This window comes from Linderina pennispora (assembly GCF_002104995.1).
Source record: "Linderina pennispora strain ATCC 12442 chromosome Unknown DL89scaffold_11, whole genome shotgun sequence".
NCBI classification, from domain to species: Eukaryota; Fungi; Kickxellomycota; class Kickxellomycetes; order Kickxellales; family Kickxellaceae; genus Linderina; species Linderina pennispora.
Window position 1 is genome coordinate 620,535 of NW_024468259.1, and position 25,812 is coordinate 646,346.

The 25,812-nt window shown below is 54.7% G+C and overlaps 11 protein-coding genes across 11 annotated transcripts; 4 read left to right on the top strand and 7 right to left on the bottom strand.

Annotated features, from left to right (window-relative positions):
* The first annotated feature begins 720 nt into the window (after nucleotides 1–720).
* On the top strand, nucleotides 721–3,312 carry DL89DRAFT_39824 (uncharacterized protein). Its single transcript, XM_040891624.1, has one exon. The coding sequence runs from the start codon at nucleotides 888–890 to the stop codon at nucleotides 3,201–3,203; it is 2,316 nt and encodes a 771-aa protein (XP_040741853.1). The 5' UTR covers nucleotides 721–887; the 3' UTR covers nucleotides 3,204–3,312.
* Nucleotides 3,313–3,354: 42 nt separating this feature from the next.
* On the bottom strand, nucleotides 3,355–5,165 carry DL89DRAFT_269157 (uncharacterized protein). The gene has a single exon (XM_040888187.1). The coding sequence runs from the start codon at nucleotides 5,080–5,082 to the stop codon at nucleotides 3,706–3,708; it is 1,377 nt and encodes a 458-aa protein (XP_040741854.1). The 5' UTR covers nucleotides 5,083–5,165; the 3' UTR covers nucleotides 3,355–3,705.
* Nucleotides 5,166–5,401: 236 nt separating this feature from the next.
* DL89DRAFT_248368 (T-complex protein 1) lies at nucleotides 5,402–7,042 on the top strand (the record flags this gene model as incomplete). The annotated part of the gene is made up of 1 exon (XM_040885146.1): nucleotides 5,402–7,042. Exon 1 carries the CDS (start codon nucleotides 5,453–5,455, stop codon nucleotides 7,040–7,042), a length of 1,590 nt encoding a protein of 529 aa, XP_040741855.1. The 5' UTR covers nucleotides 5,402–5,452.
* Nucleotides 7,043–7,058: 16 nt separating this feature from the next.
* Nucleotides 7,059–7,880, bottom strand: DL89DRAFT_225396 (WD40 repeat-like protein; the record flags this gene model as incomplete). The annotated part of the gene is made up of 1 exon (XM_040884749.1): nucleotides 7,059–7,880. The coding sequence occupies one exon, from the start codon at nucleotides 7,878–7,880 to the stop codon at nucleotides 7,059–7,061; it is 822 nt and encodes a 273-aa protein (XP_040741856.1).
* Nucleotides 7,881–8,659: 779 nt separating this feature from the next.
* Nucleotides 8,660–11,240, bottom strand: DL89DRAFT_39840 (glycoside hydrolase). The gene has a single exon (XM_040891625.1). It carries the CDS (start codon nucleotides 11,150–11,152, stop codon nucleotides 8,870–8,872), a length of 2,283 nt encoding a protein of 760 aa, XP_040741857.1. The 5' UTR covers nucleotides 11,153–11,240; the 3' UTR covers nucleotides 8,660–8,869.
* A 677-nt stretch (nucleotides 11,241–11,917) lies between these two features.
* DL89DRAFT_269159 (uncharacterized protein) lies at nucleotides 11,918–12,527 on the bottom strand. The gene has a single exon (XM_040888188.1). The coding sequence runs from the start codon at nucleotides 12,353–12,355 to the stop codon at nucleotides 11,987–11,989; it is 369 nt and encodes a 122-aa protein (XP_040741858.1). The 5' UTR covers nucleotides 12,356–12,527; the 3' UTR covers nucleotides 11,918–11,986.
* A 4,453-nt stretch (nucleotides 12,528–16,980) lies between these two features.
* Nucleotides 16,981–18,876, top strand: DL89DRAFT_285400 (TIM44 subunit of mitochondria import inner membrane translocase). Its single transcript, XM_040889819.1, has one exon. It carries the CDS (start codon nucleotides 17,107–17,109, stop codon nucleotides 18,508–18,510), a length of 1,404 nt encoding a protein of 467 aa, XP_040741859.1. The 5' UTR covers nucleotides 16,981–17,106; the 3' UTR covers nucleotides 18,511–18,876.
* On the bottom strand, nucleotides 18,324–18,959 carry DL89DRAFT_40023 (glucocorticoid receptor-like (DNA-binding domain)). The gene has a single exon (XM_040891627.1). The coding sequence runs from the start codon at nucleotides 18,840–18,842 to the stop codon at nucleotides 18,543–18,545; it is 300 nt and encodes a 99-aa protein (XP_040741860.1). The 5' UTR covers nucleotides 18,843–18,959; the 3' UTR covers nucleotides 18,324–18,542.
* An 819-nt stretch (nucleotides 18,960–19,778) lies between these two features.
* Nucleotides 19,779–21,345, bottom strand: DL89DRAFT_40003 (uncharacterized protein). Its single transcript, XM_040891626.1, has 3 exons — nucleotides 21,106–21,345; nucleotides 20,594–21,025; nucleotides 19,779–20,511 (listed from the first exon to the last, which is right to left on the bottom strand). The coding sequence occupies exons 1-3, from the start codon at nucleotides 21,253–21,255 to the stop codon at nucleotides 20,035–20,037; spliced, it is 1,059 nt and encodes a 352-aa protein (XP_040741861.1). The 5' UTR covers nucleotides 21,256–21,345; the 3' UTR covers nucleotides 19,779–20,034.
* Nucleotides 21,346–22,460: 1,115 nt separating this feature from the next.
* On the top strand, nucleotides 22,461–24,670 carry DL89DRAFT_269163 (P-loop containing nucleoside triphosphate hydrolase protein). The gene has a single exon (XM_040888189.1). The coding sequence runs from the start codon at nucleotides 22,526–22,528 to the stop codon at nucleotides 24,614–24,616; it is 2,091 nt and encodes a 696-aa protein (XP_040741862.1). The 5' UTR covers nucleotides 22,461–22,525; the 3' UTR covers nucleotides 24,617–24,670.
* A 1-nt stretch (nucleotide 24,671) lies between these two features.
* On the bottom strand, nucleotides 24,672–25,488 carry DL89DRAFT_294536 (uncharacterized protein; the record flags this gene model as incomplete). The annotated part of the gene is made up of 2 exons (XM_040890524.1): nucleotides 24,672–25,011; nucleotides 25,061–25,488. 2 exons carry the CDS (start codon nucleotides 25,486–25,488, stop codon nucleotides 24,672–24,674), a joined length of 768 nt encoding a protein of 255 aa, XP_040741863.1.
* Between the last annotated feature and the right edge of the window lie 324 nt (nucleotides 25,489–25,812).

A 25,812-nucleotide genomic window follows, 5' to 3' on the forward strand; every position in this document is an offset into this window, starting at 1 on the left:
ATGAGGTTGGCCTGACGCCCGGCGACACACTCAATGTGACGAATGATGAGCACGGCGAGTGGTGGGTGGGGGTGAACACGACGACCGGCGAGTCTGGGTGGTTCCCGGCGAACTACGTCAGCAAGGTGGAGGAGCACCGGACGCCGCCGCCGGCACGTCGGCCCAAGAAGCCGAAGCGCATGGCGCGCGCGCTGCAGTCCTTCGAGGCGGTCGAGGACGACGACCTGGCCCTGCAGCCCGGCGACATAGTCGAGATCATCCAGGAGACGGACGGCTGGTGCCTGGGCAAGAACAACGGCAGTACTGGTATGTTCCCGGCCGACTTTGTCGAGGAAATCGCAAATGAACCGGCTGCCCATCCGCTGCCGCCGATTCCTCCGCGTGCTGCCACCACGACGTCGCTGCCGCCGCTGCCGAAAAGGACTGCGACGCAGCCGGCGGGCGGGCTGCCGGCACCACCGGTGCAGAGTCCGCCGCTGCCGCCAAGGGCCTCGGTTGACCAGGAGAGGAAGCATGAGGAGGAGAAGAAGGATAAGCACAAGTCGAAGCGCATAAGCAGGCTGTTTAGCACCAAGAAGACCAAGTCCAAGGAGCACGAGCACGAACACCAGCACCAGCACAAGCACCAGCCGCTGCACAAGGTGCCCAGCACCGAGGGCCCTAGCGTCAGAAGCGTGCCCAGTGCTCAGAGCGCGGGTGCTGTGGATTCGTCGTCCATCCCTGATGAGGTAACATGTCACGTGGAAAGGGGTTTTTGGAGGGGGATGACGACACTGCATTTCTATTGCATATTCAAGGAACTCGCCGGCCAAGGTTTCTTGTTTCCTAAACGCTTTTTTGTTGCTTTTATTTCTTAGGAGCCCGAGGAGAGCACTACGTCGCCTGCCATGCCTAGCCGCCCGCTGCCACAGCCCAGTACCAACCCGTTTACCGGCAGACCTGCTCTGCCGCAACTGCCCAAGGTGCCGCCAGCTCCGTCGGCCGCAGTTCCGCCGCCGCCACCAGCTGGAGCTGCACCCCCCATGCTCGGCGTGTCTCTTTCCATGCAGCCGCTTCCCGCTGGAGGTATCCCTCTGGGCGCTCCGCCTGTCCTGCCGGTGCGCCGCCCATCTGCATCGTCAGTGGCCAGTGGCACCTCAAGTGTCCGTGAGGGATCAGTGCCGCTGCCGCCGCTGCCGCAGGTGCAGCAGGTGCCCAAGACTGTCGATGAAGAGGGAGCTTCGGATGAGGGGGATGACGCAGACAAGCCCCAGAAGGAGGATGAGGCGGGTTCAGAAAAGGACGACCAGGAGGAGGGGGCGGATGAGGGTGGCAAGGATGCGGAGAGCACCGCGCCGGCCAGCAAGCCGCGCGGGGACCCGAAGCTGGCCAAGATCATCGAGGACTACGAGGCGACATCGAACGAGGAACTGAATCTGATTTCCGGTGATGTAGTCACAATCATCCATCGAGGCACAGACGGCGAGCCGCGGTGGAAGGGCGAGTACCACGGCAAAAAGGGGTATTTCCCAAGCCACGTGGTCGAGGCGATTGAGGAGTCAGCGGGGCTGGACGAGGAAGGCAATGAGGACGAGTCTGCCGAGGGCGCTGAGGGCAAGCCCAAGGGATTCAAGCTGGCAGCGTACGGTGTGCAGCAGGGCGGCCTGGGCGCGATCTTTGCCGGCGGCGGCATGCCGATGCTGCGCAAGTCGGCGCCGTCTTCGAAGAAAGAGACAGAGGCTGAGGAGTCAGAGGATGCGCCGGTGCCGGCTGCTGCGCCTGTGATGCATAAGCTGCGCAGTGTCAGGCGCCCGCCACTCAAGGAGGAGGTCAAGGAGGAGGTGCCGAACTTTTTGGCCCAGCTGAACCGTGTACCGCGCAAGAGCTCCCCGTCAAACAAGGAGGAGGAGGAGCCCGTGGCAGCTCCGGCTCCAGCTCCAGCGTTGCCCCGCAAGACGCTATCACGCAGTAGTACTTTCGAAGAGCCTCCTGTTGAAGCGCCTGCTGTGGAGGAGCCTGTTGCTGAAGAGCCTGAGCAGGAAGCTCCAAAAGAGTCGGCTAAGGAGTCAGCTAAGGAACCGGCCAAGGAGTCGCCAAAGGAGTCGCCAAAGGAGTCGCCTGCTCCAGCAGATGCCCCTGAGCCCGCTGTCGAGGAGCAGCATGAGGATGAGGAGGAAGAGGACCAGGATGACGACGAGGAGATCGCGTCCCAGCCCGAGGAGAAGAAGGAGCCGGTGGAGAAGCCTGCCACTGAGGAACCCGAAGCGCAAGAGGGGGAGGAAGAGGAGACGCAGACACAGGACCGCGATCTGGACACTGAGGTCACGCCTGATCTCAGCGAGTCGAGCGAGCCAGCCGAGCAGGCGTCGCCGGAGCCCAAGCAGGCAACACTGGAGCCAATCAAGGCACCCTCGCTACCGCACGTGAAGCGACTAGTGCGGCGGGCGCCGCGGCAGAAGCCAACCTCGGAGGGCCTGAAGAAGCAGGTGGAGGAGGATTCGCAGTCAAAGGCCCTGCAGAGCGCATTGGAGAAGGACAAGGATGCGCCGGTGGAGGAGCCGCCAGTGCGGGCGGTGCCGCCGCCGGTGGCCGAGAAGCCCAAGGGCCTGGGCGGGCGCAGTCATTTTGGCGGCCCGCAGTTGCCTACTGGCGGGTTCAAGGCCACAGGCCGCGTGGGCTCTGCGATGGCTGAGCGGCTGGCAGCCCTGCAGGCGCGTGCCAGCGGCGCTGTCAGCGACGAGCCGGAGGAACAGCGGGCGCCCAGTGAGGCCCGCCGGTCGTTTTCGCCGCCGCAGCCACGCGCAGCAGCACCAGTGGTGACGCATGCGGAGCCGTCGGGCGAGTGGCAGCGGCAGGTCGAGGAGGAGCAGCGGAAGATGCGCCAGGAGGCCGAGATAGTGGCCGGGCGCCTCCGTGGCACCGAGCAGGAGCTGACAGCGAGCAAGCAGACAGTTGCCAGGCTCGAGCGTGCGTTGGAGGCGATGACGCAGAACCTCAATAAGGTGCAGGAGGAGGCGGCCCAGGCACGCCAGGCCCTGGCAAGACTCGAGACCAGCCAGGTGTCGAAGGAGGACGTCGCGATGCTGTTGAAGCGCGAGCTGCAGGCGGCGGTAGAGCCGCTGTGCAAGCAGACGCAGGAGCTGCGCGACGACAACAGCAAGTTACGCGACGAGATCAAGGGCCTCAAGACGTACATTGACGAGCTGGTTGTCGAGGAGGAGTAAGAGGCCCTCTTGAGGGTTCATTTTTTTCATTCCAGTTTTCTTTTATTTGATTCCAAACATGCTTCTGTTCTAACTGTCCCGCGCTCGCAATGCGAGCTCACCTCAATCCAAGACAAATGCTGCCTGCCTTACATTGTGGCTGGCACAGCTGGTCTGTTTGGATTGCATCAGCCGATGCTAAGGCAGGATCTCTGCTGTGGAGCCTTTTGCAGTGCACTGCAGAGTGCCGTCTCTCAGAAAGGTCATGGAGCCCTTGGCGGTTCCTGGCAAAGGTTTTCACTGCCGCGGCATTCAGAGTACTATTGGCCTTCAAGGCTACATTTCGTGGCTGGTTATCGGGTCATAGCTTATGATATCTAAAGCGACTGAACAGTGGCGAGTGGGCCAGACCATGGTTCAGTACTGGGGTTCATCATACAGTCCATGGTTGAGCAGGTTGGCATGTTATTTTGCAACCTCACTTGCGACTTTAAATTTAGAGACGACAAAGCGAGGAGGGGAATCAGAACGGGTTCTGCTGGCGGAAGTGCTTCATCAGGCCGTTGTTGCGCATGCCGATGGCGGTCTTGTAGTCGTGCCTCTGGCGGTACTCCTTGAACGTGGCCATGTCCTTCCACGCCTGGCGGCCATGGGGCTGGGCCATGACCAGCTCACGGTTGTGGCTGGTCTGGACGATCTGGTTCTGGTACTCTGGGTTCTCCGCATAATTAGTCAGCATCTTGTGGATCATAACGCTGTCCTTCTCGGTGCGCAACATCGGGATGGTCTGCTTGTAGTAGCGGCGCAACGTCCTGTGTCCGATCCGCTCGCCGCTGGGCAGCACCAGCTCGCCGTCCTCCTCCTCGACGCTTCCCATGAGACTGCGCCGTCCCGCCATCGTCTCCTCATCCAGCTCCTCGTCCTTGTCATGCTGGTCAGCGTCCGGATAAGTGGACGAGAAATCGTAAAAGTCCGAGATCTCCAGGACGTCGATTTCCTCCTCGTACGCGATCTTGCAGTGGCCCTTATCGAGCATGTGCTGGCGCACGGCCTCAAGGCTCTGCAGAGCGCGGCCGCGGCCGCTGCAGTACAGGCAGACATTGGCGATGGAGATTTTGTTGGCCAGGTACTGGATCAGGCCATGCAGGTCCACCAGGTACTCGAGATCGGGGATGAACAGCGAGTGGGCCTTGGCCATGTGCTCCATGTTCTGTTCGAACGTGTCCGACTGGTTCGGGCAGAACAGGCAGTCGTGGTCGGGGTTGAGCCGCGGTGCCGCCTTCTTTTTCTTCTCCAGCAGGTCAATCACCTCCTGCTCGGTAGTGGCCGTGTTCAATTGGTGCTTGATCTGCCGCTCCTGCTTCCGGCGCTCGCGCTCCACATCCTCCTTGCTCAGCGGCGCATCCACATCCATCTTTTGCTCTACCACCTCCTCGTCCTCGTCCTCGTCCTCATCATCGCTGATGACAAACTCGCTGACCTTTGGCGCCGATTCCTCGACAACTTCCTGCTCCTGGTCCATCTTCTGGATCTCCTCGTCCTGGATCTTCTGCACCATCTTGCGCTCGGCCTCCTTGTGCTTCTTGCTATTCAGGTGGTTGTTGAAGGCGTTCTCCGAGCTGTAGGTTTTTTTGCACACGTCGCAGGTTGCCGAGAAGCTTGCGCGCTGCGAGTCGTCGGCCGCCTTGGCTTGCTGCGCCAGCACGCGCTGCGCAAAGTTCTCCGCCGTTACGCTTGGCAGTCCAACCACCTTGCGCTTCAGGTTGTAGCGGTGCCAGTCGGTGCGGTAGTGAAGGCGCTGTTGCTCGGCCGAGTAGAAGGCGACCTGGCACGCCATGCAGGTGAACAGAGGCGAGCTCTGCGCGTTCATTGGGATGGAGCTGGGGGGTTGAGAGTCCATATTTTGTAAAGTGAAAAAGTGTATGTGGATATTACAAAGAGAGAGAGAGATGGGGATTTGTAATCGCAGCTGGGGGTTTACGAGTTGCTGGCCGCAGGAACAAAAAATGGTACAGAGCTGCGGTTTGCAGTTTGCGGATAAATTTTCTTTCGCTGTTGATTATGTGGAGTTGATCTGGTACAGTGATCAGGAAGGAACAACGAAGAAGCAAGGCACGATTATTTTGCTGTCGGAAGAGAAAAACACACACAAGGCACCGCTGAATTCACGCACTGCAGCGAGCAGTCAGTCTTTTCTTTGTTTTTCTCTCATCTTGCTCAATATACCTTTTCATTAGCCTCCAGGCAAAAAATATTAAAAAGCAGAAAGAATGAACGCACCGGTTATTGTTCTCAACACCAACAAACAGCGGGAGAGCGGACACAAGGCGCAAATGTCGAACATTGCGGCGGGCAAGACGGTGGCAGACGTGGTGCGGACGTGCCTGGGACCCCGCGCGATGCTCAAAATGCTGCTTGATCCGATGGGCGGGATCACGCTGACGAACGACGGGTTTGCGATCCTGCGCGAATGCGAGGTAGCGCACCCAGCAGCCAAGTCGATGATTGAGCTGAGCCGCACGCAGGACGACGAGGTGGGCGACGGCACGACCAGCGTGATAATCCTGGCGGGCGAGATGCTGGCGATCAGCGCGCCGTTCCTGGAGCGCAAGATCCACCCGGTGGTGATTCTGCGTGGGTTCCAGCGGGCGCTTTCTGACGCGCAGGAGATCCTGCGGCAGATTTCGGTTCCGGTCGACACCAGCGACCGTGACCAGATGCTGAAGCTGATTAAGAGCGCAATCGGCACCAAGTTTGTCAGCCGGTGGAACGACCTGATGTGCGGACTGGCGCTGACGGCCGTGCAGATTGTGGCGAAGAGCGAGGGCGCAGATGTGCGCGAGGTGGACATCAAGAGGTTTGCACGTGTGGAGAAGGTTCCCGGAGGGGAGATCGAGGAGAGCCGCGTGCTGGATGGCGTGATGGTCAACAAGGACGTGGTGCACCCGAAGATGCGGCGGCGGATCGAGAACCCGCGGATTGTGCTGCTGGATTGCCCGCTGGAGTACAAGAAGGGCGAGTCGCAGACGAACATTGAGATCACGCGCGAGCAGGACTGGGCGCGCATCCTGGAGATCGAGGAGGAGCAGGTCAAGGCCATGTGCGACAAGATCGCGGCGCTGAAGCCCGACCTGGTGATCACGGAGAAGGGCGTGTCGGACCTGGCGCAGCACCATCTGGTGAAGCAGGGGATCACGGCGCTGCGTCGCATGCGCAAGACCGACAACAACCGGATTGCACGTGCCACAGGCGCGACGATCGTGACGTCGGTGGACGAGCTGAAGGAGCAGGACGTGGGGACGGCGTGCGGGCTGTTCCACGTGGAGAAGATCGGAGACGAGTACTTTTCGTTCCTGACGCAGTGCCGCAACCCCAAGGCCTGCACGATTCTGCTGCGTGGGCCCGGCAAGGACACGCTGAACGAGGTAGACCGCAACCTGCAGGACGCCATGTGCGTAGCCCGCAATGTGATGTTTACGCCGTTCCTGTGCCCGGGCGGCGGTGCTGCTGAGATGGCTGTGGCGGTGCAGCTGGCGCAGCGCGCCAAGGAGCAGGTTGATGGCGTCGAGCAGTGGCCGTATGCGGGCGTGGCTGAGGCCATGGAGGTCATCCCGCGCACGCTGATCCAGAACGGCGGCGGCAATGCGATTCGCACGCTGACGCAGCTGCGTGCCAAGCACGCGCAGGGCCTGACGTCCTGGGGAGTCGACGGTGAGCGCGGTGTGCCCGCCGACATGCAGGAGTACGGAGTCTGGGAGCCGCTGGCCGTCAAGCTGCAGACCATCAAGACTGCCGTGGACTCGGCGTCGCTCTTGCTGCGCGTCGACGATATTGTGTCGGGCACTGCCAAGAAGGATTAAAGTTTTGATTGAGTCTTCAGAAAATTACATTCTCTACCGGCCGCCGCCACACCTTCACCACGCCCTGCCGGCACGCGGTCACCAGCAAGTCCTGGCTGAACTGCACTCCACATAGGGACGCCTCGTGGATGCGCTCAGAGACCAGCGGCTGCAGCACAGCGCACCCGTCGCGCGGCACACGGCCATGCACCGTCTCCGAGGGCGCGTCGTCGACGCCGGGTGGGCCATGCAGGTAGTCGAGGTCTGAGGAGTGGCGCACGTGACCGGCCTGATGCGACGGCGTGCGGTGCAGTCTCGGCCGATGCAGCGCCGGCAGCGAAAAGTCCCACACCAGCAGCTGCGCGTCCTCACCGACCGACATGAACCGATAGGCATTGCGGGCCGCTGGGTCGAACTGCACATCGGTGACCCACGACAAGTGGCCGGTGCAGCGGGCCACGGCCATCTGCTCGTAGTACCCAAAGACCGTCAGCTGGTCGTCCTTGCCGCCGGCCACAATGTAACGCGCGTCGGGGCTCCAGGCCGCACACGTCAGACCGCCGAAATACGACAAATAGACGTCCTCCAGGAGCTCGTTCATGTAGTCGATCACGCGCAGACCGCCGTCCTCGCACGTGACCGCCACGCGCTGCATGTCGGGTGCGAAGGCCAGAGACGTGATCGCGCGGTTGCTCAGCTTCCAGTATGCCACCGGGTTGCTGCGTGGCTTGAGCTGCCGCGCCACCTCGAAATGGTCCATGCGCGTGACCTTGCGGTTCGCATGCGCTATACCGGGCACATAAAAGTCCTCCTTGGTGCGGTCCATGATCATCACCGCACCATCGGCCGTGCCCGCCATGAACAGCGTGTCGGAGTCTGGCAGCCATTTCACACACGTGATCGCCGGCCCGTATCCAGAGTTCTTGTTCAGCCGTGCATACTTGCCCGACACTGGCTCGTACCAGATCATGTCGCCGTGGACAAACCCCATAATGATATCGACACGGCTCGCCGACCGCACGCTAACCGCATGGCACAAGGGCGTGGTGCCCGTCAGGTCCAGCCTGGCTAGTGTCTCCCGGCCAGCCTCCGAAACCCCCGCCCACGTCAGGCACCTCGGTGCATTGAACACCAGGAACACGCTCTGCTCGTCCACAATCCATTTGGCGAGGTTCTCGGTCGTCACCATCCGGCTCACATACGTTGATGTGCATTTTGTCACTATTCCCTTGCCCACCGCAACCTCGTTCTGTTCTTTGGTGCGCCAGCCCCGCATAAAATTGCTCTTGCGGCTGTTCTTGGCTACTGATGCGCTCGACGACCCACCGCTGATATCCGCTGTTTGCTCGCTGTGTGCGTCTGTCGGCTCGTCATTGCGGCTGCCTTGGAATATCGCCACGTGTGTGGGTCGGTTCGCTTGCGCGTACATGCGCGCTGCTGCCTGTCGGCGGTGGCGGCGGTGGTGCCGGTGCCGTCGGTGTGCTTGGGAACATCAGCCCGCCGGCTGCCATAGCGGTGCTGGCAGCACCAAACCGCATCGGACCATTGATCGTAGGCGGCACTGTGCCCATGGTGGACGAATTGCTGGCGCCTGCACACAGGTCGTCGGCGCCAATGTCCTTGGCGATGTTGGGCAGGAACTGATTCGCCGCATCTTCCGTCTGGAACTTGCTGACCAGCACCCACTTGCCCCTCGGGCGTGTCGAAATGCGTGCACGGCTGAGCAGATGCCATTAGTACAAAAAGAAAAGGGAAATTACTATTGAACGAAAGGAGAACCGCGTCATGTCTTTTGCTTGCTCAAGCTGTCAGGGTATTTATTGGGTGGGTTCACGTCACATGACTCTTTCATGGCAGTGCATTGGCGTAATGCTTGCCCAGGAACGCCATTTCGCCGCCATACGACGCACGGTTGAGCACAAAGAATCCGTCGACCACGCCGTTGACGCTATTGCCCTTGGCGCTGCCAATTGTGCCAATCGGTCCGGTCACCACCATCGTCTCGTTGCGCAGCTGGTCCCACCTCGGGTTCCAGTACTGCACCCACGTCTGCCTGCGCATATTGAAGAACACCGACGTCTTGGTGCCATCGGCCGAAAACGCAATATGCGACCACTTGTCCTTGGGCAGGATAATCTGCGTCGCATACTGGTGCCCGTCCTGCTCGAACGTCACTGTCGGGCTGGTCGCATTGCTAATCAGCAATCTGCCGTCGCCAGACTCGAGCAACACGGCGTTCGGCTGCTGGTCACCGGTGGGCTTGACCCACAGCCCGATTGCGTACGGGTACCGGATCGACTCCAACGGCGTCTCAATGTACGCATCGCTCGAGAGCTGCACTGCCTTGCCGTGGCCCTCGCCGATTTCGACGATTTTGGCTCCGTTCTTGAGCTCGCCATGGTACTGGTTTCCAGACGCATCCTTGACACCATCCTCAAAGTCATACGAAATGACGAACTGGCCCTTGGACTTGGGCCGGCGCTGCAGTGTCAGCCCGGGGATGTTCTCCAGCAGCTTCTTGGCCTTGGGTGCCCAGTCGTCGTAGGAAACACGCTGAGTGTTTTGCGCGCCCGACCATAGCTTCTCGGCCACAGCGCCAGCCGCCTTGGACACACGGTCGAACACCTCGACGCGCGTCACAGACTCACCCAAAAAGTCGTTCCAGTTGGCGAACCCGCCGCCCGTAAGCAGCGGCTCGTTCGGCTTTAGATTGCGGCTCGAATTGGTCTTGTCGAGGATGTCAAACACCCAGGGCTCCCAGAGCTCATACAGCTTCTTGCTGTCCAGGTAGTCCCAGTACGACTGCGAGCGCGGCACCAAGTAGACGTCGGGAGCATTCAGATTCGACACCTTGTGGCCGCGCTTCACCAGATCCACCGGGTTCGAGTACGTCCAGTCCCAGTGGTCCGTGGTAATGTCGGTTTTGATTTCAATGGTGCCCGGCAGTTTGACGTCCGAGCCCCACATGCGCACGGTGCGGTTGAAGTTGTCCCGGAAGTAGTCGTGGAAGTGGTTGACGAATTTGCGCGCCAAGTCGCCCTTGGTCTCGTCGTACTCGTCGGCGCCTATCGAAATCTCGCGCGAGTCAAACCATCCGACAAACTCGCCCCACAGCTTCTCCACAAACGTCCACACTTCGGGATTGCCCAGGTCAAGCCAGTCGCCGCGCGCGGTGTCGTTCTGAATCGACCACTCTGGATGGAACTTTGTAAAGCACAAAGAATGCGCCGGCGTATCGATCTCCGGAATCAGGTCCTGTCCGTGCGCCTTGATGAAATCCTGGAACTCGCGCATATCCTTTTTGGTATACGCCATATCTGCATTTGCGTATTTGGCAAACTCTGGGTTATCCGACTTGAGGCGGAACCCCGAATAGTACGTATTCCAGTTGGGCATCAGGTTCTTGACGCGCATGCCCGGATTGTCATTGTAGTGGTGGTGCAAGGTGTTGTACTTGAAGAACGACGTCACCACCGAGTACTCGCGCAGATCCGACTGCGGGAACGGCTTGCGCGCAATGTCCTGCATGAACTTGCGCTCATTGTAGTTCGGGAAGTCTCTGGCCCGGCCCTGCGCCAGCCCATCCCCCTCGGCAAGTATCACCATCTGCAGCAACGTCCGTGTGCCCCAGAACGCTCCGCGGGATGTCACCGCCTGGATCTGCACGCCCTTCTTGTTGATATCCAACAAGTATCCCTCGTGGTTCAAGGCCTTGTCCTGCGCGTTAGCGCCCAAAGTCAGGAAAATGTCGCCCTTTGAGGGCTTGCTCGACACCGCGACTTGGAGCTCGTGGCCGGTCACCTCGTGCAGGTCCTTTTGCAGTGTCTTGGCAAAGTCCGTCAGAGTCGAGGGGTTCGCCATGAACGTGTTTGGGGCGTCGCAGGAGCCGCCCTTGGCGTACTTCGGGTCGACGACGATTCGCGTCTGCTTGGTTAGCTGCCACGTGCCCTTGGCTCCCTGCCACTCCTGCAGAGACGGGATCACAAATGGCGTCGGGTTGACGTCCTTGCCATGGGAGCTGGTCGTGGTTGCCACCACATCTGATGAATCGTCGGGCACTGGGTTGGCCAGCACTCCGACCGTGCCGATAGCTGCTAGGGCAGCGAGGAAAGTAATGCCGACGCGTCTCATGGGTTTATTATGACGAGGCTGGCTTCTTGATATAATAATAAAATAGTACTCGGGGCTATAGCAAAAATAGGTTTAGTTGAAGGAAGAGGTTGATACGGATTCTCAAAAGCGCAAGATGGCAACTAGCTCGTCCTTGTTTTATACCTGCGAGCAGGCCTTGCCCACAGCGTGGTTGCCAATGTTTGTTCCTTTTTGTCTTCGCTCAAGCAAATCCAAGCCTTGAACTCGGCCACTTCCTCGCTTCCTGCTCCAAGAAACAGCACCGCGATTCTGCATGGAACCTCCTTCCCGACAATTTCACAACAGGACAAGGAATCTACTGGACTCCGGGAACACAGCTGCGTGGTGGCGAGATCCGCACATGTGTGCATATTCCGCTCATTCGCCCTCATCCGGAAAACAGTCAATCCGTCCCAGTGCCTCCGCGAATCGGTCGATATGTCGGTGCAATGAGGCACAAAAATGGGCAGAAAGAAACCCATGCAGTTCGCTGGAAGTCATGAGGTCAGCGAAACCGATGTGTATAGTGGATCTTCAAAATGTCTTCTCGAATTCTGCTTTCCAACGCACACTCTCTGGAGCGCCATGACCGAGGATTTACCAGTCCGTGCCTCAGTTCTGCAAGCACCCCACTCCCTCCGGTCCTTTGTGAAAGTGAGACGCACCTTTTTCCACACTGCATTTTGTGGCAAACTAGAGTGGCCAGAACGTCCCCGAGTCATTATTTAGCCATTCTGTTGGAGTGCTGCAAGAGGTAAAAACAGGGTGCGGATAAATATTTTAACAAGAAAAACCAACATTTACATAAAAAACCAGCACACGGAGTGACTGGCTCTACGAAAACACTGCCTTGGTCAATGACATTATATACGATTGCCTGATCCGGTTCGCCAAATAGTCTGCATTCAGGCCTGCAATGTAGTTATCCGTAGACTGTGCTTTGACTTGCACCACATCTTCCATTAGCTTGTACAGTGCATTACGGTAATTGGCCGTCTCTGGGTGCACGTACAGTGCACTGGCCGTCTCCAGATCGCCCAGGAACACTGCCAGTTTTGAGTAAGCGTCCTGCTCGTGCCCATCAAACGGTTTGATACGCGCTAGGCGCTGCACCATCCCGTACATGCCAGCTAGCTGCCCAATGCTCAAACTGGCTGCCGCACAGATTCCAATGAAAAGCAGAAAAACGAGTGCGATGTTCATTTTTAAACACACAAGTAATCAACAAGGTTTGACAAAACTGAGGTACCAGCATATATGCTGTTCCGCGGCTTTTATATTCTGATGTTCCCCGCACACTCGGTCACGATGCGAATTTTGTGAGCACATCTTGCTGTTTCTTGCTGGCTGTGAAAAGACTAACGAGTTTTTACAAGTGTGGAGAACTTGAGGTTGCAATGGTTTCAGTTTATCCCGCTTCCCATACAACTCACTAGGACTGATTGGCGGAATGGAAGCATCGCCGATTTAGTTCTGAATTTGTTATTGGCGATATTTTGCAACTGTACACATATCAATAGCACCAATCTAGTAACTCTCGGATAACACAAGTTTTGTATCCCCAGTTGATGCTGAGCTGCTCTCCAAAGGAATGGTATTTGCATACAGGTGATGTCGACTATATTTCACTCGCTGTAGTCACTAGCGCAACTACTGCAAACTCTGTGCCGATAGCTATTCAAGTTGACTATTTCCTCAGGTTACCTTCTAAAAGCTGCTGAGGAAAGCTCAGCGTCAAGTCGCAATATGCTACTCCGTCTGTTGGTACAGCCAGAGAACAGGGTGAGCTGGGCTGTCCCAGTGCGGCTAGGCTCGAATTCCACTAGTTGGAGACAGCTCCAGGCATCCAACTGGGGAAGCTTTAATGATATGAAAAATCATTGATGTCCACTGTTGATACGTGATACGCATAAACAAATTGTATTCGTGAAAAATAGCATTCAGATGGCTGAGGATGGTAATGAATAGGGATCATGGAGTGACTATTAAATACTAGCTGCATTTTATGCATGATAGTACTGTAGTGACATATCCCATAGACCGACTATTCAGGACACAAGGAAACGCTTCGTGTAGCTGCTGATTCGTACTACACCACATGTATTATTAGCAATGCAGCAACTATCTACCCCTTGTGGTATTAACCTAACGCAAACATATCCAAAGAGGTTCAGTATACAAAGCGGCGATATATGCTTGGTATGTACAACATAATACTTTCCTAGTATATACCTCACTATTATTGCAAGCAGTGGTTTGGTGGCATACAGTTATACTGAGAAGTACTTTGGGGCTGGACCCCTATAAATTATGTTTATTCTGACCACAGATCCAAGACTCTGCCCTTTTAGAAATGCAATTCTCAGACACTCTGTTTCCGTTCTTTTGGTAGCAGTGATGTCAGCCGCCAACCAGCATGAGTATGTAAAGGAAGCTTAGGGCAGCAATAGCTGTCATTGAAGCCATGATCGTCGGGGTCGAATCCATTAATGACATTCCCTCTGGCCAAAGAAAGCGCTTAATACTGCTATTAATGAAGATGTTGACAAGGAACATATTATCACAAATCCTATCAAATCAGAGGTAGAAGGTATATCTGGAGTATTCAGCAATTCAGACTGCAATAGATTCTCTAACTGCAGCATTAGGAGTAATCAGACATTGGAATAAAGTTGGCTGAACCTTATTATACTGGCACACAGACATTAAGGGTAAACAAAATTGATGTTTTAAGAGATGTCTGGGTACTCATGCCTGTGTAATTAGCCAATGCTTATTGCAGTCCTATCATCCGACATATATGTCCAGTGAGCAACCATTATGGTGAAACAGCCTAAATGCATGAATCATTAAGTGCAGAGTGGAAAGTAGACTGGAACAGCCAAGATTATGTATAATGAGCTGGAAAAAGGCTGGCACTAGTCGTAGGGATAAGCAAAGGAAAGCAAAGAGATGGAGTCAAATCTGGTGGCTGGACAGATTATGAATAAGGAAATAACAGTGAAAAATGAGGAATGCTTCATCAAATTTCTGACAGTTGAGTTTGAAATGGAGAGATACTGGGCTTCAATAGACTGGAGAAAGTTGTGAGTTTGGAGAAATTGCTTGGTGGACCCAAATCCATACCACCACATAATGCTGAAGAGAAACAGCAGCGGGGCACATTAATTGGGTTCCCGTTGATTCAACCAGACGAAAAATACAATATCAAGAACACAAGGTAAGCGATGGTCCATTCAGCCCTGAAAACACTTCTTTGGTATCAAACGCTTTAGGCGATTCGCAGTTGCCAACCAAGAGAATGGCCGCTGCTATAGTTAACATCATGCGGTTCTTTCTAACTCTTGCACATATAGGAGAGAGCTGTAAGAGGTCACCACGAGCCTAAAAAGTATATTTAAGGGTTTTATGTTAAAGGAATCGATGAAAAGGAAACAGAGAAAGGATGAAGGAGATACGAGAATCTCGTTAGGTCCTCAAACTCTAATTCCTCCTAATGACCTGGAATGAGCATCAGTGTGCCATTATCCTGTAGAGCAAGGGGGCGAATGGACAGGAGATGAGGAGACGCCTACTGAAAGGGGACTAGGAATGTTGTCAGACACAACTGGAACTTGGTTACCAGTCTAGATAGCCATAGAGGAAGCACACCTAGTGAAAGGTATAGCCCATAAAGCAGCTGTCACAGTCGCAGAAATTGTGGTTGATGGCCATGGTTGATGGGTGGCAGTATGTTCGTGTTGCAAAGAATAAAGTGTAAAAGTTGAATTCCACGATGGAGTGAAAGGAAAAGACAAAATGCCAGGCTGGAAATGTCCTGCCAGGATGCTCTTTAGTATGAAATCTCTAGGATAAGGGTTTCAACGTGCTGAAGGCAGCTTTTTCTCAGCTACATGCTAGGCGACTACAAAAACAATAGAGGGATGTGCACTAGCAGTTGACAAGGGGTGTGGGCCAACCAGTTGTTCTTAGCCTAGGATCACTGGAAATGCCAGTGGCTACCATTGTCCAGTAGAAAATCAGACAGAGCGGAACAGGAGGAAAGCCGCATATCCTGCAGACATCATGTTGGACACATGCATAAAAGCACAACACCTGGCCAGCTTGAATTAAAGGTGGCTGCATGCCAGAGTTGGTTGTGTGAGTATCAGGACTTGCAAGGAGTGGAAATTTGTGCACTACCACCTGCCTCTCGCCGCCCAAATGTCTGAGCCAAGAACGCCTTGCATATACGGCATCTGCTGAACTTTTTCTGACTCGGAGATACATATGCAGAAAAATGGCCGCAGGCTAACATGCTTCGTTGTTTTCCGGCCAGCAACACTTGCATTGGTGCTACTGTGACCCGCAGGAGATAGGAGACATCCATGGCCCAGCGCTCTATATACTATTTTCTAAAACCAGGATTACTTTCTATTGCCACTCAAGGCCACCAGGACCACAGGTTTTGTGTCCTGAGTCTATAGAGGTGGATCAAAAGGACACGGCATCCTCTTTAGTGTTGCTACCTGGATCAAATATGTATCAGTTACACTCCATTGCTGTCCGCTAGTCAGAAAAGTGTTGTTTGTAAGACGGTAGGTCGTGAAGAAGTCATAGATAATGCATTGCTTCACTGCTAGCCTTCATCGGACGAACATGGGTTCTGATGTGCATAACATGCGGTCCATAGCAGCCTATGCATGTGTGCAAAAATCTTCTCATATAGCCATGCTGTGAAGAGTCACGAAATTACGAATGGGCTGGCACCATCTGACAAAGTCCAGGATGGAGTTGTGGATTTTGGCAGTAATGTGCTTGCGCCCAACGCGCATCATGCACAGTGACCAGAGGAATTGGGATAGCTACCACCAGAACTGAAGGGCGTGGGGACACAGCTAGAAGTAGTGCTCCTGGTTTTCCCCCGGGCATTGGCATATAGGGCGTTGTCTATCAACTCCCAAGGAGATATACACTATATGTATGGCCTATATTCTCTACTATTGTACTTGTTCGCTAGATTAAATTGTCTGCTTAGATTTCTCCGAAATGTTGCCGCAATCAATGAATATGAATAACCGTTCAATGTTGCGGCGTTATTCAGTTACCAAGTGAATGCAATAGAATTGCTTAGCCCTACTGCTATTGAAATAAGATCGGCGCTATATTTAAAGTAGAGGAGTCCATGCAGTCCACCATCCAGCACAGCTATCCATTTATCCCGAACATTCTTCAATACACCAGCTTTTGGGAGAACAAATCTACATCAAGCATATATAACAGTACATACTTCCTGTTTGTCGAATATCAGCACAATCACCTTTACAATCAACTTTCCCTTACTACCAACCACAATGAAGCTCTTATTCACCGTCCTTGCTATTGTGGGTGTTGTGTCTGCCGTCAATGCGACTCCCAATTCCAGCTCAGGCTCAACCAATACGCATGTAGTTTACCCACCAAGGTCGACACCGCCTGCTGGAGGAAACAGCAATGTGCTGTGGCACCCGTGCATGCATGTGAAGTGTGCACCTAATGAAGTGTGTATTGAAAGGCAAGTCCAGTGCTTTGTTGCTCCTTGCTATCCGATCCCTGAGTGTGTTGCTGTATGAAAGAAAGCAGCCTGTGCCTGCAACGGGTTACATTGGGTATCGCCACATTCATGCGCTGTTGGCTGCACAGCGTAGCGTCTCGAATATTGGCGACACCGCATTTTCCTAAGCGATGATTAAATAAAATCACTGATCAACTTTTCTGCGAATCGCCGTTTTGCATTAGCCCAACCATCAATTTTCATGAAATGCAAGCTTATGATAACGTTGGGAAGCACGGAGAACCTCCAGCGCCGTCTTTACCCTCCCGGACCTTTCGCAAAGCTTTTAATTTTTGTACTATTCTGACCGAATAAGGAACCGTATTATCTCTACATTTTACTAGCGATCGTTTAAGCAGCCCACCCCAGGTACACATCAACCATGAACAACGCACTTTTCCGGTTGCGCACAAACACCACGGCAGTCTCGGGCGTCGCACTGCGCCTGACCCGCAGCGGCACCACCGCATACAAGCCCATCGCCAGCCGCTACCTCCTGGCCTCTGGTCTTCACACGTCACGCATTCAGCTCGATGGCGGGCACATCAGCCCGATCAAGGCATTCGCCGAGTCGATCAAGCGGCAGGTGAAGGAGAACCAGGAGATGCAAGAGAACATGAAGCTGCTGGAGGACCGTAGCAGCAAGATTGCGGATTCTGCGGCGATGAAGAAGACAAAAGAGGCGGCATCGGCAAGTTCCGAGGCGCTCAAGAAGACAGCCAAAGTTGTTGGCGGCGCGGTGGGCGAGGGAATCAAGGTTGTCGCCGATACGCCGGTGGTGAAGGTGACGGGCGCGGCCGTCAAGACCACAGCCAAGGCTGTAGGCACGGCAGCATCGGCGGCGACGGCGCCTATCCGTAATACCGAGACGTATAAGACGGTCGAGCGCAACGTCAAGGGCTATGTGGACGAGGCGTCGCTGCAGTACGGTGGGTACCGGGACAAGGAGACGCGGGCGCGGTCGCGCATCATGAGCCGCACGAACAAGGCGCGGTCTTTTGCAGAGTACCAGCGCACACGTGTTGTCAAGGCCGACGAGAACGCCGGCGAGGGCATGGTGTTGCACAAGGATTCCAAGTGGAAGGAGAGCTGGGATAATTTCAAGTCGACCAACTCGGTGATGCAGGGCATCTTCAAGGCGCGCAAGGACTATGAGGAGAGCGAGAACCCCGTGATCGAGGCGTCCAGGGTAGTCACTGACAAGGTGCGCGGCGTGTTTGGCTTCTTCTTTAACGAGACCGAGTCGGCGACGGCTCTGCGTCAGATCCGCGATCAGATCGACCCGACGTTTAATATCGAGGACTTCATCCGCGAGTGCCGCGAGTTCATTATCCCTGAGATCCTGGACGCATACCTGCACAGTGACGCAGAGACGCTGAAGGTGTGGTGCTCGGAGGCCTCGTATAATGTGCTGACGGCCATCTTCACGGCACAGGTGCAGCAGGGCGTTATCAGCGACTGCAAGATCCTGGACATGCGCCACGTCGACTTCCACTCGGCGCGCATGCTGGAGAACGACGTGCCTGTCATTGTCGTGACTTTCCAGACACAGGAAAACAACGTCTTCCGCGACAAGAAGACCGGCGAGATCGTCCAGGGGTCTGAGGACGTCATTGAGGCCTGCCACTACGTCTCGATCTTCACCAAGGTTCCCGAGAACGCCGACGATCCAGTCACCAACGGCTGGAAGATGATCGATCTGGCCAAGCAGGCTTCGCGCCTACCTGGTAGACGCACCCAAAAGTACCTTTTTCGAGATAGACATTCAGCACAATTTATTTTTTGACAGCTGCAGACGAGCCCAGTGCCACGCACCCTTTACCACGATGCCTTGTCGACACCCGGCAGATCGCCGTTCAGCGCGTGCAGGCGGAACTGGAAGCGGCACATCTTCCACTCGTTGAAGATACCGCGACCACGGCCGGTAATAAGGCAGCGGTTCTTAATGGCCGTCGGGCTGGCCTCGCGCGGCGTGCGATTCAGCGCCAGCTGCGCCTGCATGCGAATTTGAGGCTCCAGTGTCGTGTTGCGCGACATGTACCGCCATATTGTCCGCTCCAGCTCCTTGTCCACAATCGACTTGCGCGCCTTGATGTTACGGAGGATTCTCGACTTCATTTGTGGACTGAATAAAGGCTAGGCAAGAAAATGTAAATTTGAGGTCAAAGAGAAAAAAGCCCAAAAGCCCAAAATCGTGGCATTTGGTAAGGATAAGCGCACCCAGATCATGATCAGCAGGATGGGCTCTCAATCAAGGCGCTTGCATTTGGGCAAACTGCCCCAGGTACATGCTCGCGATGAAGAGGCCGTTGTGGGTGTTGTAGCCGATTCGGGTGGACGCTACGCCCCTTATGTCCCTCTCCCTGTACAGGTGTGGCCTCCACTGCTTTGTCGCTTCGCCCGGATTCCCCACATACCGCATTGAGCAGAAAAAGAACCGGTTGTACATAAAAGTCAGCACAATGTGGGTATGCAGCACAGATTTCAAAGGTGCAAAGTTGAGCCGTCTAGAACGCATCGACCCAATTGTCATATCAGATGCACCAACAACCTGGTCAAATGCATCCGTGAGGCTCTGCAGTGGGATTTCACCATTGGGAAGCATGGTCTTGGGCCTTAGTGGCGCCTGCACTTTGATAACGATCTGCGGTAGCATCATTTCGCACATTTGCTGGGTCGGTGCCCGGGTCATTTGCAACGTCACTCATGATCACGATGTCAGCCATGCCGCCGTCACTAGGGCTAAGCTCAGTGTTGACGGTGCACCCCTGGTATTTCAGCGGCATCAGCAGGGCTGAGACGAAGCACAGGTATGTCTCGACAGGATGGGTGAGTGGAAACTCGTGTCTTGCCGTCAGGTGCTTGTCAATGAACCAGGCAAAGCTTTATCAGGTCGCCGTTGTGGATCCCCGTATCATACAGCACTGGACTCAGTGTCCAAAAGCGATGTCCTGGTTCCGCGCAGCGGAGATGCAGAATCGCTAGCAAAGCTTCAAACGCCTCGTTGCTCGCAACACAGACATGCCCGTTGACAAGTACCAGGTAGCCAGCCTGGTATAGCTGGCTGAACGCCGATTCTAGGCACAGTCCAGCAGCGCTACATTCCCATATGCGGCTTTGGTCGACGGATAGGCACATGTGCACCAGGCTGGTGAGTGCGTCGCCATCTATCATGAACGGTACACTGGTGAAGGCACTCTGACTGAGCATCGATATGCCCTCAGACTGGATCTCTGTCTCCAGCGTGCCTGCGGTTGACAGGCTGCCGAAATGATATAGACGGCGGGTCATGTACTCGAGGATTGGCCCCTCAATTAGCTGTCGGAATCTCTGGGGCTCGACTATATGCAGCGAGTTGGTATCTAAAGTTTCGCGCAGCGGAATCTGGTGGTCCAAAATCGAGCCCTGGATCTGGGCCAGCGTGTTCGTATCCTTCAATGGCCTCGATGAAGCGAATTACTGAGCGCGTGTTGAAGCAGTACTGCTTGGTCCCGTAGGTGTTGTGGTTGACGGTTTTGAATATGTACGACATCAGGTCCTTTTTGAATTGAAGCTTAAAGGCTGGAGTGGAGCGGGCGCTATGTCGCTCGACATGGTCGCATATGAGATCCCACGCTTCGGTTTCGGATAGACCAAATGCAGCATCAAAGGGGTTAGAAGAGTCTGAGGAAGAACCAACCCCGTGGTGAGGTTGGAATACTTTGTAATCACTTCTGCCAGGCCTCTTGTGGTAGAGCGGGATGTTATATACACCAGCCAGGACGCCAATCTTCAAATAGCTGTTGTTCTACAAGGATTGTTCGGATAGCAAACACTTTCAGCTGCAGTGCCTCTCCACCCAAAAGCGGCTATCGGTGACAGGCACTTACCTTGAATAGCTCATTGTAGAATGCAGAAAATTCGTGCAATATCTGGTCCCGCATAAGCGTGTCAGCAATACCATTGCTGTATCCAACAAGCTTGGTAATCGCATGGTAGCCGGGCGTATCGTAGTTGTCGATGATGATAACCGAGTTGGCTCCACCTGGATATTTGCTGAGAACAGACATGAGCTGTGGCAAAAACTGACGGGTTTCCATTTTGGCATACGGGCGCGCAAAGTCATACAGGCCATCATACTTTTCCAGGGTACTGTTGATGAGGGAAACCTTCTCATCTACCGAATAAAACTGCCCCTTGTCGTTCCACAGCCTTTTATCGCTGAGATGAGTCTTGAGTAGCGATATGTAAGGGCGAGAGATCTCGATAATCTTTGACGCTATAGTGTAGAAGGCCTCGTCGGGGCTGTTCACCTCCACAGTCTACAGTTATTGCTGGAAACTGAGTACAATGGGGAGGCTGTCAATAAAGAATAGTCATGTGCACCCGATTTTCTGCTTACTTTAAAATCCATGTAAAACACGGGATACCTTGCGAAATGCTCGTGGACAAACGGCTGGTTCCGGTGAAATAGTTCATAGTCCTTTGAAGACATGGAGGCGTTTTTCTTTTGGTACCGACTGATTCTGCCGACAGGAAACTCACGCAGCATGGTCAGGAACGTCGTCTTTCCGAAGCCACGCGGTGCCAGGCCGGTCCAAGACCGTGCATCCTTTGGTCATAATACGCTCAATAGCCATGGACTTGTCGACAATGACACCGTCGTCGGAAATAAACCGCGACCACACGTCCTGGCCGACCAGCACGCGGTTGGCCATGGGTACGCGGTCTGTTAGGGGTAAGTGTGTTTGGAGTCCAGGGTCTCGTCCTCTGAAATTATGATGTCTTCAGCGGCGCTGTCGTAGGCAGGGCTGGCGCGTGTGCTCTTGGAGCTGCTACGCCTACGGGCAGAATGTGGCGGGGGCTTTGTTCTGGGGCTACGGGTGGCCTTGGGTGGCCCATTTGGTTGTGCTTTGGGCATTTTAAGGGTTATTTTGAGAGTACAAGTGGGGTGTAGTATGCTGGATGGAGACGAGATAAGAGGGCTGGTGAGGTGGAGGAAGAGGAGAGACACCTGGAATGCGAGCAACCCATTCCACGCTCTGCTGACCTCGCTGATCGCTGCAGGCTTATGCGCAAGGTGGGGACAACCTCTTGGGTAATGTGACATGGGAGCCAAACCGACCGACATATGCGAACAGAAGGGATTACTCGGGGACGATATCCGGATAAGAAAATCAAGGAAAAGACTGCGCGGTAATCAAGCAAGCGCAGGAATTTTACTATCAAAGGTGGTATGCGGTGTTCCGTGGTATATCCGGCCACCCACCGATGCACTTTGGTAATATGACAAACATGAAGCCATTCTTGCCTCTGGACTCCCAGTATCTTCACAAAACATGCCAACAATGAGGGACTGTACCTGATCCCCCACTGTCACCTGGGCCATCCATGCATTGGTCCGTGTAGTAGATCTTGGCGTTGGCTCGCGTTAATAGCTCAGGCGCAGAGGCGCATTGTTTTTCCTTGCTACCTGCCACGATCTACCAGTTCAGCTATTAATATGGAGCCCGCCTTACGATAATATTTGAGCGATTTTAGCGATCGAGTGACTATGGTGATGCTGACTAAGAAAGGCGCAAAAGCCGAACTGATAACGGGTGCTGTTTGGACCCCAAAGCCTGTCCCCCAGAACCAGGACCGCCCAAAAATCACGAAAATTGCATCATCGCTACACAGAATTCCCCATTGACAGTGGCAGGGTCGTTTGTTTAAAAAGTAGTTGAAATTGGCCCGCAAACTTCAGACCTTTCGCTTCTCTACTCCTTATCTCGATTTCTACCTTTTTTTCTCCTTTTTCTTGTGAGCTGTTCACTGCTATAATGCTGTCGTCTGCGCTATTCAAGACGAGCATGCGGGCAGCGTCAGTGCCATTCGGACGGCTGACGGTCTCGAAATTCGCTGCAGCCTCGCATTTCCGACAGCTCAGCACCAAAGCTGCGCACAGCAAGGTGCTGCAGCACCTCAAACAGCAGTCACAGCCATACCGGCTTTACAGCTCGGCCCCGCCCAAGGCACCCACTGAGACACACACAGCCCTGCCCAGCCAGTCGCCCACAGAGACAAAGCTGGTCCCGGCTCCAGCAAAGAAAAGGAGCCGTGGTGCCATGAGCAAGGGCGGGCTCCAGATTATTCTGAGCATGTTCAAGTACGTATGGCCCAAGGGCGACTGGGCGACCAAGTCGCGGGTCATTACGGCTATAGTGCTGATGCTGGGCAGCAAGCTGCTGAACGTGCAGGTCCCAATGATTTTCAAGAGCATCGTGGACGGGCTGAATGTGGACGTGGCGATGCTGGGCGGCACGCTGTCAACGGTGGCAACTGCTATGCTGGTCGGGTATGGCGTTGCTAGGCTAGGGGCCGCAGCGTTCCAGGAGCTGCGGAATGCAATTTTTGCCAACGTCCAGCAAAGTGCAATCCGCAACCTGGCACTGAACGTGTACAGGCACTTGCTGGACTTGGATATCCGCTTCCACCTATCGAGAGAGACTGGTGGACTGACCCGCGCTATTGATCGAGGAACCAAGGGCATCAGTTTCATTTTGTCCTCGCTGGTAGTGCACCTGTTCCCGACTCTGCTCGAGATTGGAATGGTGTCGGGAATTCTGGCCTACAAGTTCGGTCCGCAGTACGCGGTGGTCACAGTTGCTACCATGGCAACCTACATTGCCTTTACGCTGGCAATCACGCAGTGGAGGACAAAGTTCCGCCGTCAGATGAACGTGGCTGACAACCAGGCGGCCACCGTCGCTGTCGATTCGCTCATCAACTACGAGTCAGTCAAGTACTTCAATGCTGAGGAGTTCCAGGCCAAAAAGTACGACAAGGCCCTGGCCAACTACCAGAAAGCGGCACTGAAGACCGCCGACAGCCTTGCACTGCTTAATGCTGGACAGAACGCCATCTTCAGTACATCGCTGGCGATCATGATGTACATGGCTGCACAGGGCGTGGTTGGCGGAACCATGAGTGTCGGCGACATCGTCATGGTCAACGGGCTTGTGTTCCAGCTGTCGCTGCCGCTGAACTTTTTGGGTAGTGTCTACCGTGAGATGAACCAGGCCGTGATTGACATGGACACCCTGTTCAACCTGGAGAAGGTCAGGCCCGAGATCACCGACAAGCCCGATGCCAAGCCCTTGCAGCTCCAGGGCGGGTCAATCCGGTTCAGTAACGTCAGCTTTGGGTATATCCCCGACCGCCCGATCCTGAAGGATGTGAGCTTCGAGATCCCGCCTGGCTCGCGCGTCGCCTTTGTTGGTCCCAGTGGATGCGGCAAGTCGACGATTTTGCGGCTCATCTTCCGGTTCTATGACCCAGACACTGGCAAGATCGATATCGATGGCCAGACACTCGACCACCTGCAGCTCGAGTCCCTGCGCCGCGCAATCGGCGTTGTCCCGCAGGACATGCCGCTATTCAACACTACAATCTACCAGAACATCCTGTATGGACGTGCTTCAGCCAGCGAAGAGGAGGTGTATGATGCTGCTCGCCGGTCCAACATCCACGACACGATCAAGTCGTGGCCGGCCCAGTACGAGACACAGGTCGGTGAGCGCGGCCTGATGATTTCTGGCGGTGAGAAGCAGCGTATTGCGCTTGCGCGTGCAATCCTGAAGCGCCCGCCGATTCTGTTCTTTGACGAGGGAACGTCGGCGCTGGATGTGAGCACTGAGCAGTCCATTCTGCGCAATGTGCGTGAGATTCTGGATGAGCAAAAGTGCACTGCCATTTTCATTGCCCATCGCCTGCGCACGATCATGGACGTCGACCGGATCTTTGTGCTCAAGGATGGCCATGTTGTCGAACAGGGCACCCACTATGAGCTGCTGTCCAAGGATGGCACCTACCGCCATATGTGGAACATGCAGGAGTCGCAGGGATACCTGGAAGAGCATGCTGGCAAATAAGTATAAAATATCGTTTTTTTAGTTGCGAAATAGATATTCAACATCCAAGAATTGGTTAGGTATTGCAGATCAGGATGCGGTGTGGCGTGTTGAATCTGGCCGAGATGTCCACCGCAATCCACATGAAAACTACGAGGAACATAAGACCTGAATCGAGACCGTACCAGCCTGACTCATGGCGGCGGTGCGCTTTGAATGTCAAGGAGAGCACCTGGACCGCGCGCAAGATGAAGCGCACAAGAATTATAGCTGCGCCTGCTAAAATAACTGCGATCCAATCCTTGCGGCGCCTCATTTCACGGTGCTTGGCAACAAGCCAGCCAGTGACAGCGATGAACAGTGACGTTGTGACTGCCTGGCTCACAACGGCGGTTCGTACTAGTCTGTGCTCCAGTCTTGACAGCATGCTCGTTATATCTCTTTGATATCAGCAGCATTCCGGACACTGCCAGCGCCGAAAATAGCGCACATGCTGCAATGGCAACAAATTTAGCCCTGTTTACTGCTGTGCCTTTGCATGGGGCAAGCACTGTGCTTTTCAGCAAGCGAATCAGCAGTAGCGTGTTTGGGATGATCACAAAGCATGGACCCAGCTCATTCAGCACCATCGATGCAACGTACGCCCTCGAGTCCAGCACGTGGTCGTCAGAGTATATTCCACGGGCAACAAATGCGCTGCCTGAGATAAGGGATATCAGCGATACGACTATGTACTGGTAGCGCCTGATCCGTATGCACTGTCCGAAAAATATAACCCCTAGCAGGTAGTACAGTCCGCCAGTGGTAAAGGCCACAGACCCATGTGGCATGTACATCGGTGCATCGAAGATGATAAGGTATAGTTTGTCGCTGTAGTTGTCTATGCGCTTCATGAGTGGGATGTGTAGAAAGTAGTGATAAAGAGTGATTTAATGGAATAGAGGGGCTAGAAAGAGAGAAGGCAGAACGTTGAGAGACCGAGCTGTGCCAAAGGGATGGAGGGATGTTGACCAGCAACTTCAAATGGGGGTTTCCTTGGCTGATGCACGCCGGCTGATCGGCACAGCAAGATGCCTGGCACGGGGTTTGTACCTGACGAGAACAAGAAACTGGGGCAGCTTATACAAAAGGCATTCCTGTTTTCTCCTATTTATCAACACCCAGGTTTATTTCTGAATGATACGTTGGCCGGACCAGCGCAGGGACTGTGGTCCAAG

Excerpts from the sequence above, each read along its gene's own strand:
- DL89DRAFT_39840 (XM_040891625.1), bottom strand. The coding sequence starts at position 11,152 with ATGAGACGCGTCGGCATTACTTTCCTCGCTGCCCTAGCAGCTATCGGC.
- DL89DRAFT_269159 (XM_040888188.1), bottom strand. The coding sequence starts at position 12,355 with ATGAACATCGCACTCGTTTTTCTGCTTTTCATTGGAATCTGTGCGGCA.
- DL89DRAFT_269157 (XM_040888187.1), bottom strand. The coding sequence starts at position 5,082 with ATGGACTCTCAACCCCCCAGCTCCATCCCAATGAACGCGCAGAGCTCG.
- DL89DRAFT_285400 (XM_040889819.1), top strand. The coding sequence starts at position 17,107 with ATGAACAACGCACTTTTCCGGTTGCGCACAAACACCACGGCAGTCTCG.
- DL89DRAFT_269163 (XM_040888189.1), top strand. The coding sequence starts at position 22,526 with ATGCTGTCGTCTGCGCTATTCAAGACGAGCATGCGGGCAGCGTCAGTG.
- DL89DRAFT_39824 (XM_040891624.1), top strand. The coding sequence starts at position 888 with ATGCCTAGCCGCCCGCTGCCACAGCCCAGTACCAACCCGTTTACCGGC.
- DL89DRAFT_40003 (XM_040891626.1), bottom strand. The coding sequence starts at position 21,255 with ATGCTGCGTGAGTTTCCTGTCGGCAGAATCAGTCGGTACCAAAAGAAA. Across the intron at positions 21,026-21,105 it reads TGTTTTACATGGATTTTAAA|ACTGTGGAGGTGAACAGCCC; the intron begins GTAAGCAGAAAA and ends CAATAACTGTAG. Across the intron at positions 20,512-20,593 it reads TCTACAATGAGCTATTCAAG|AACAACAGCTATTTGAAGAT; the intron begins GTAAGTGCCTGT and ends CAATCCTTGTAG.
- DL89DRAFT_40023 (XM_040891627.1), bottom strand. The coding sequence starts at position 18,842 with ATGAAGTCGAGAATCCTCCGTAACATCAAGGCGCGCAAGTCGATTGTG.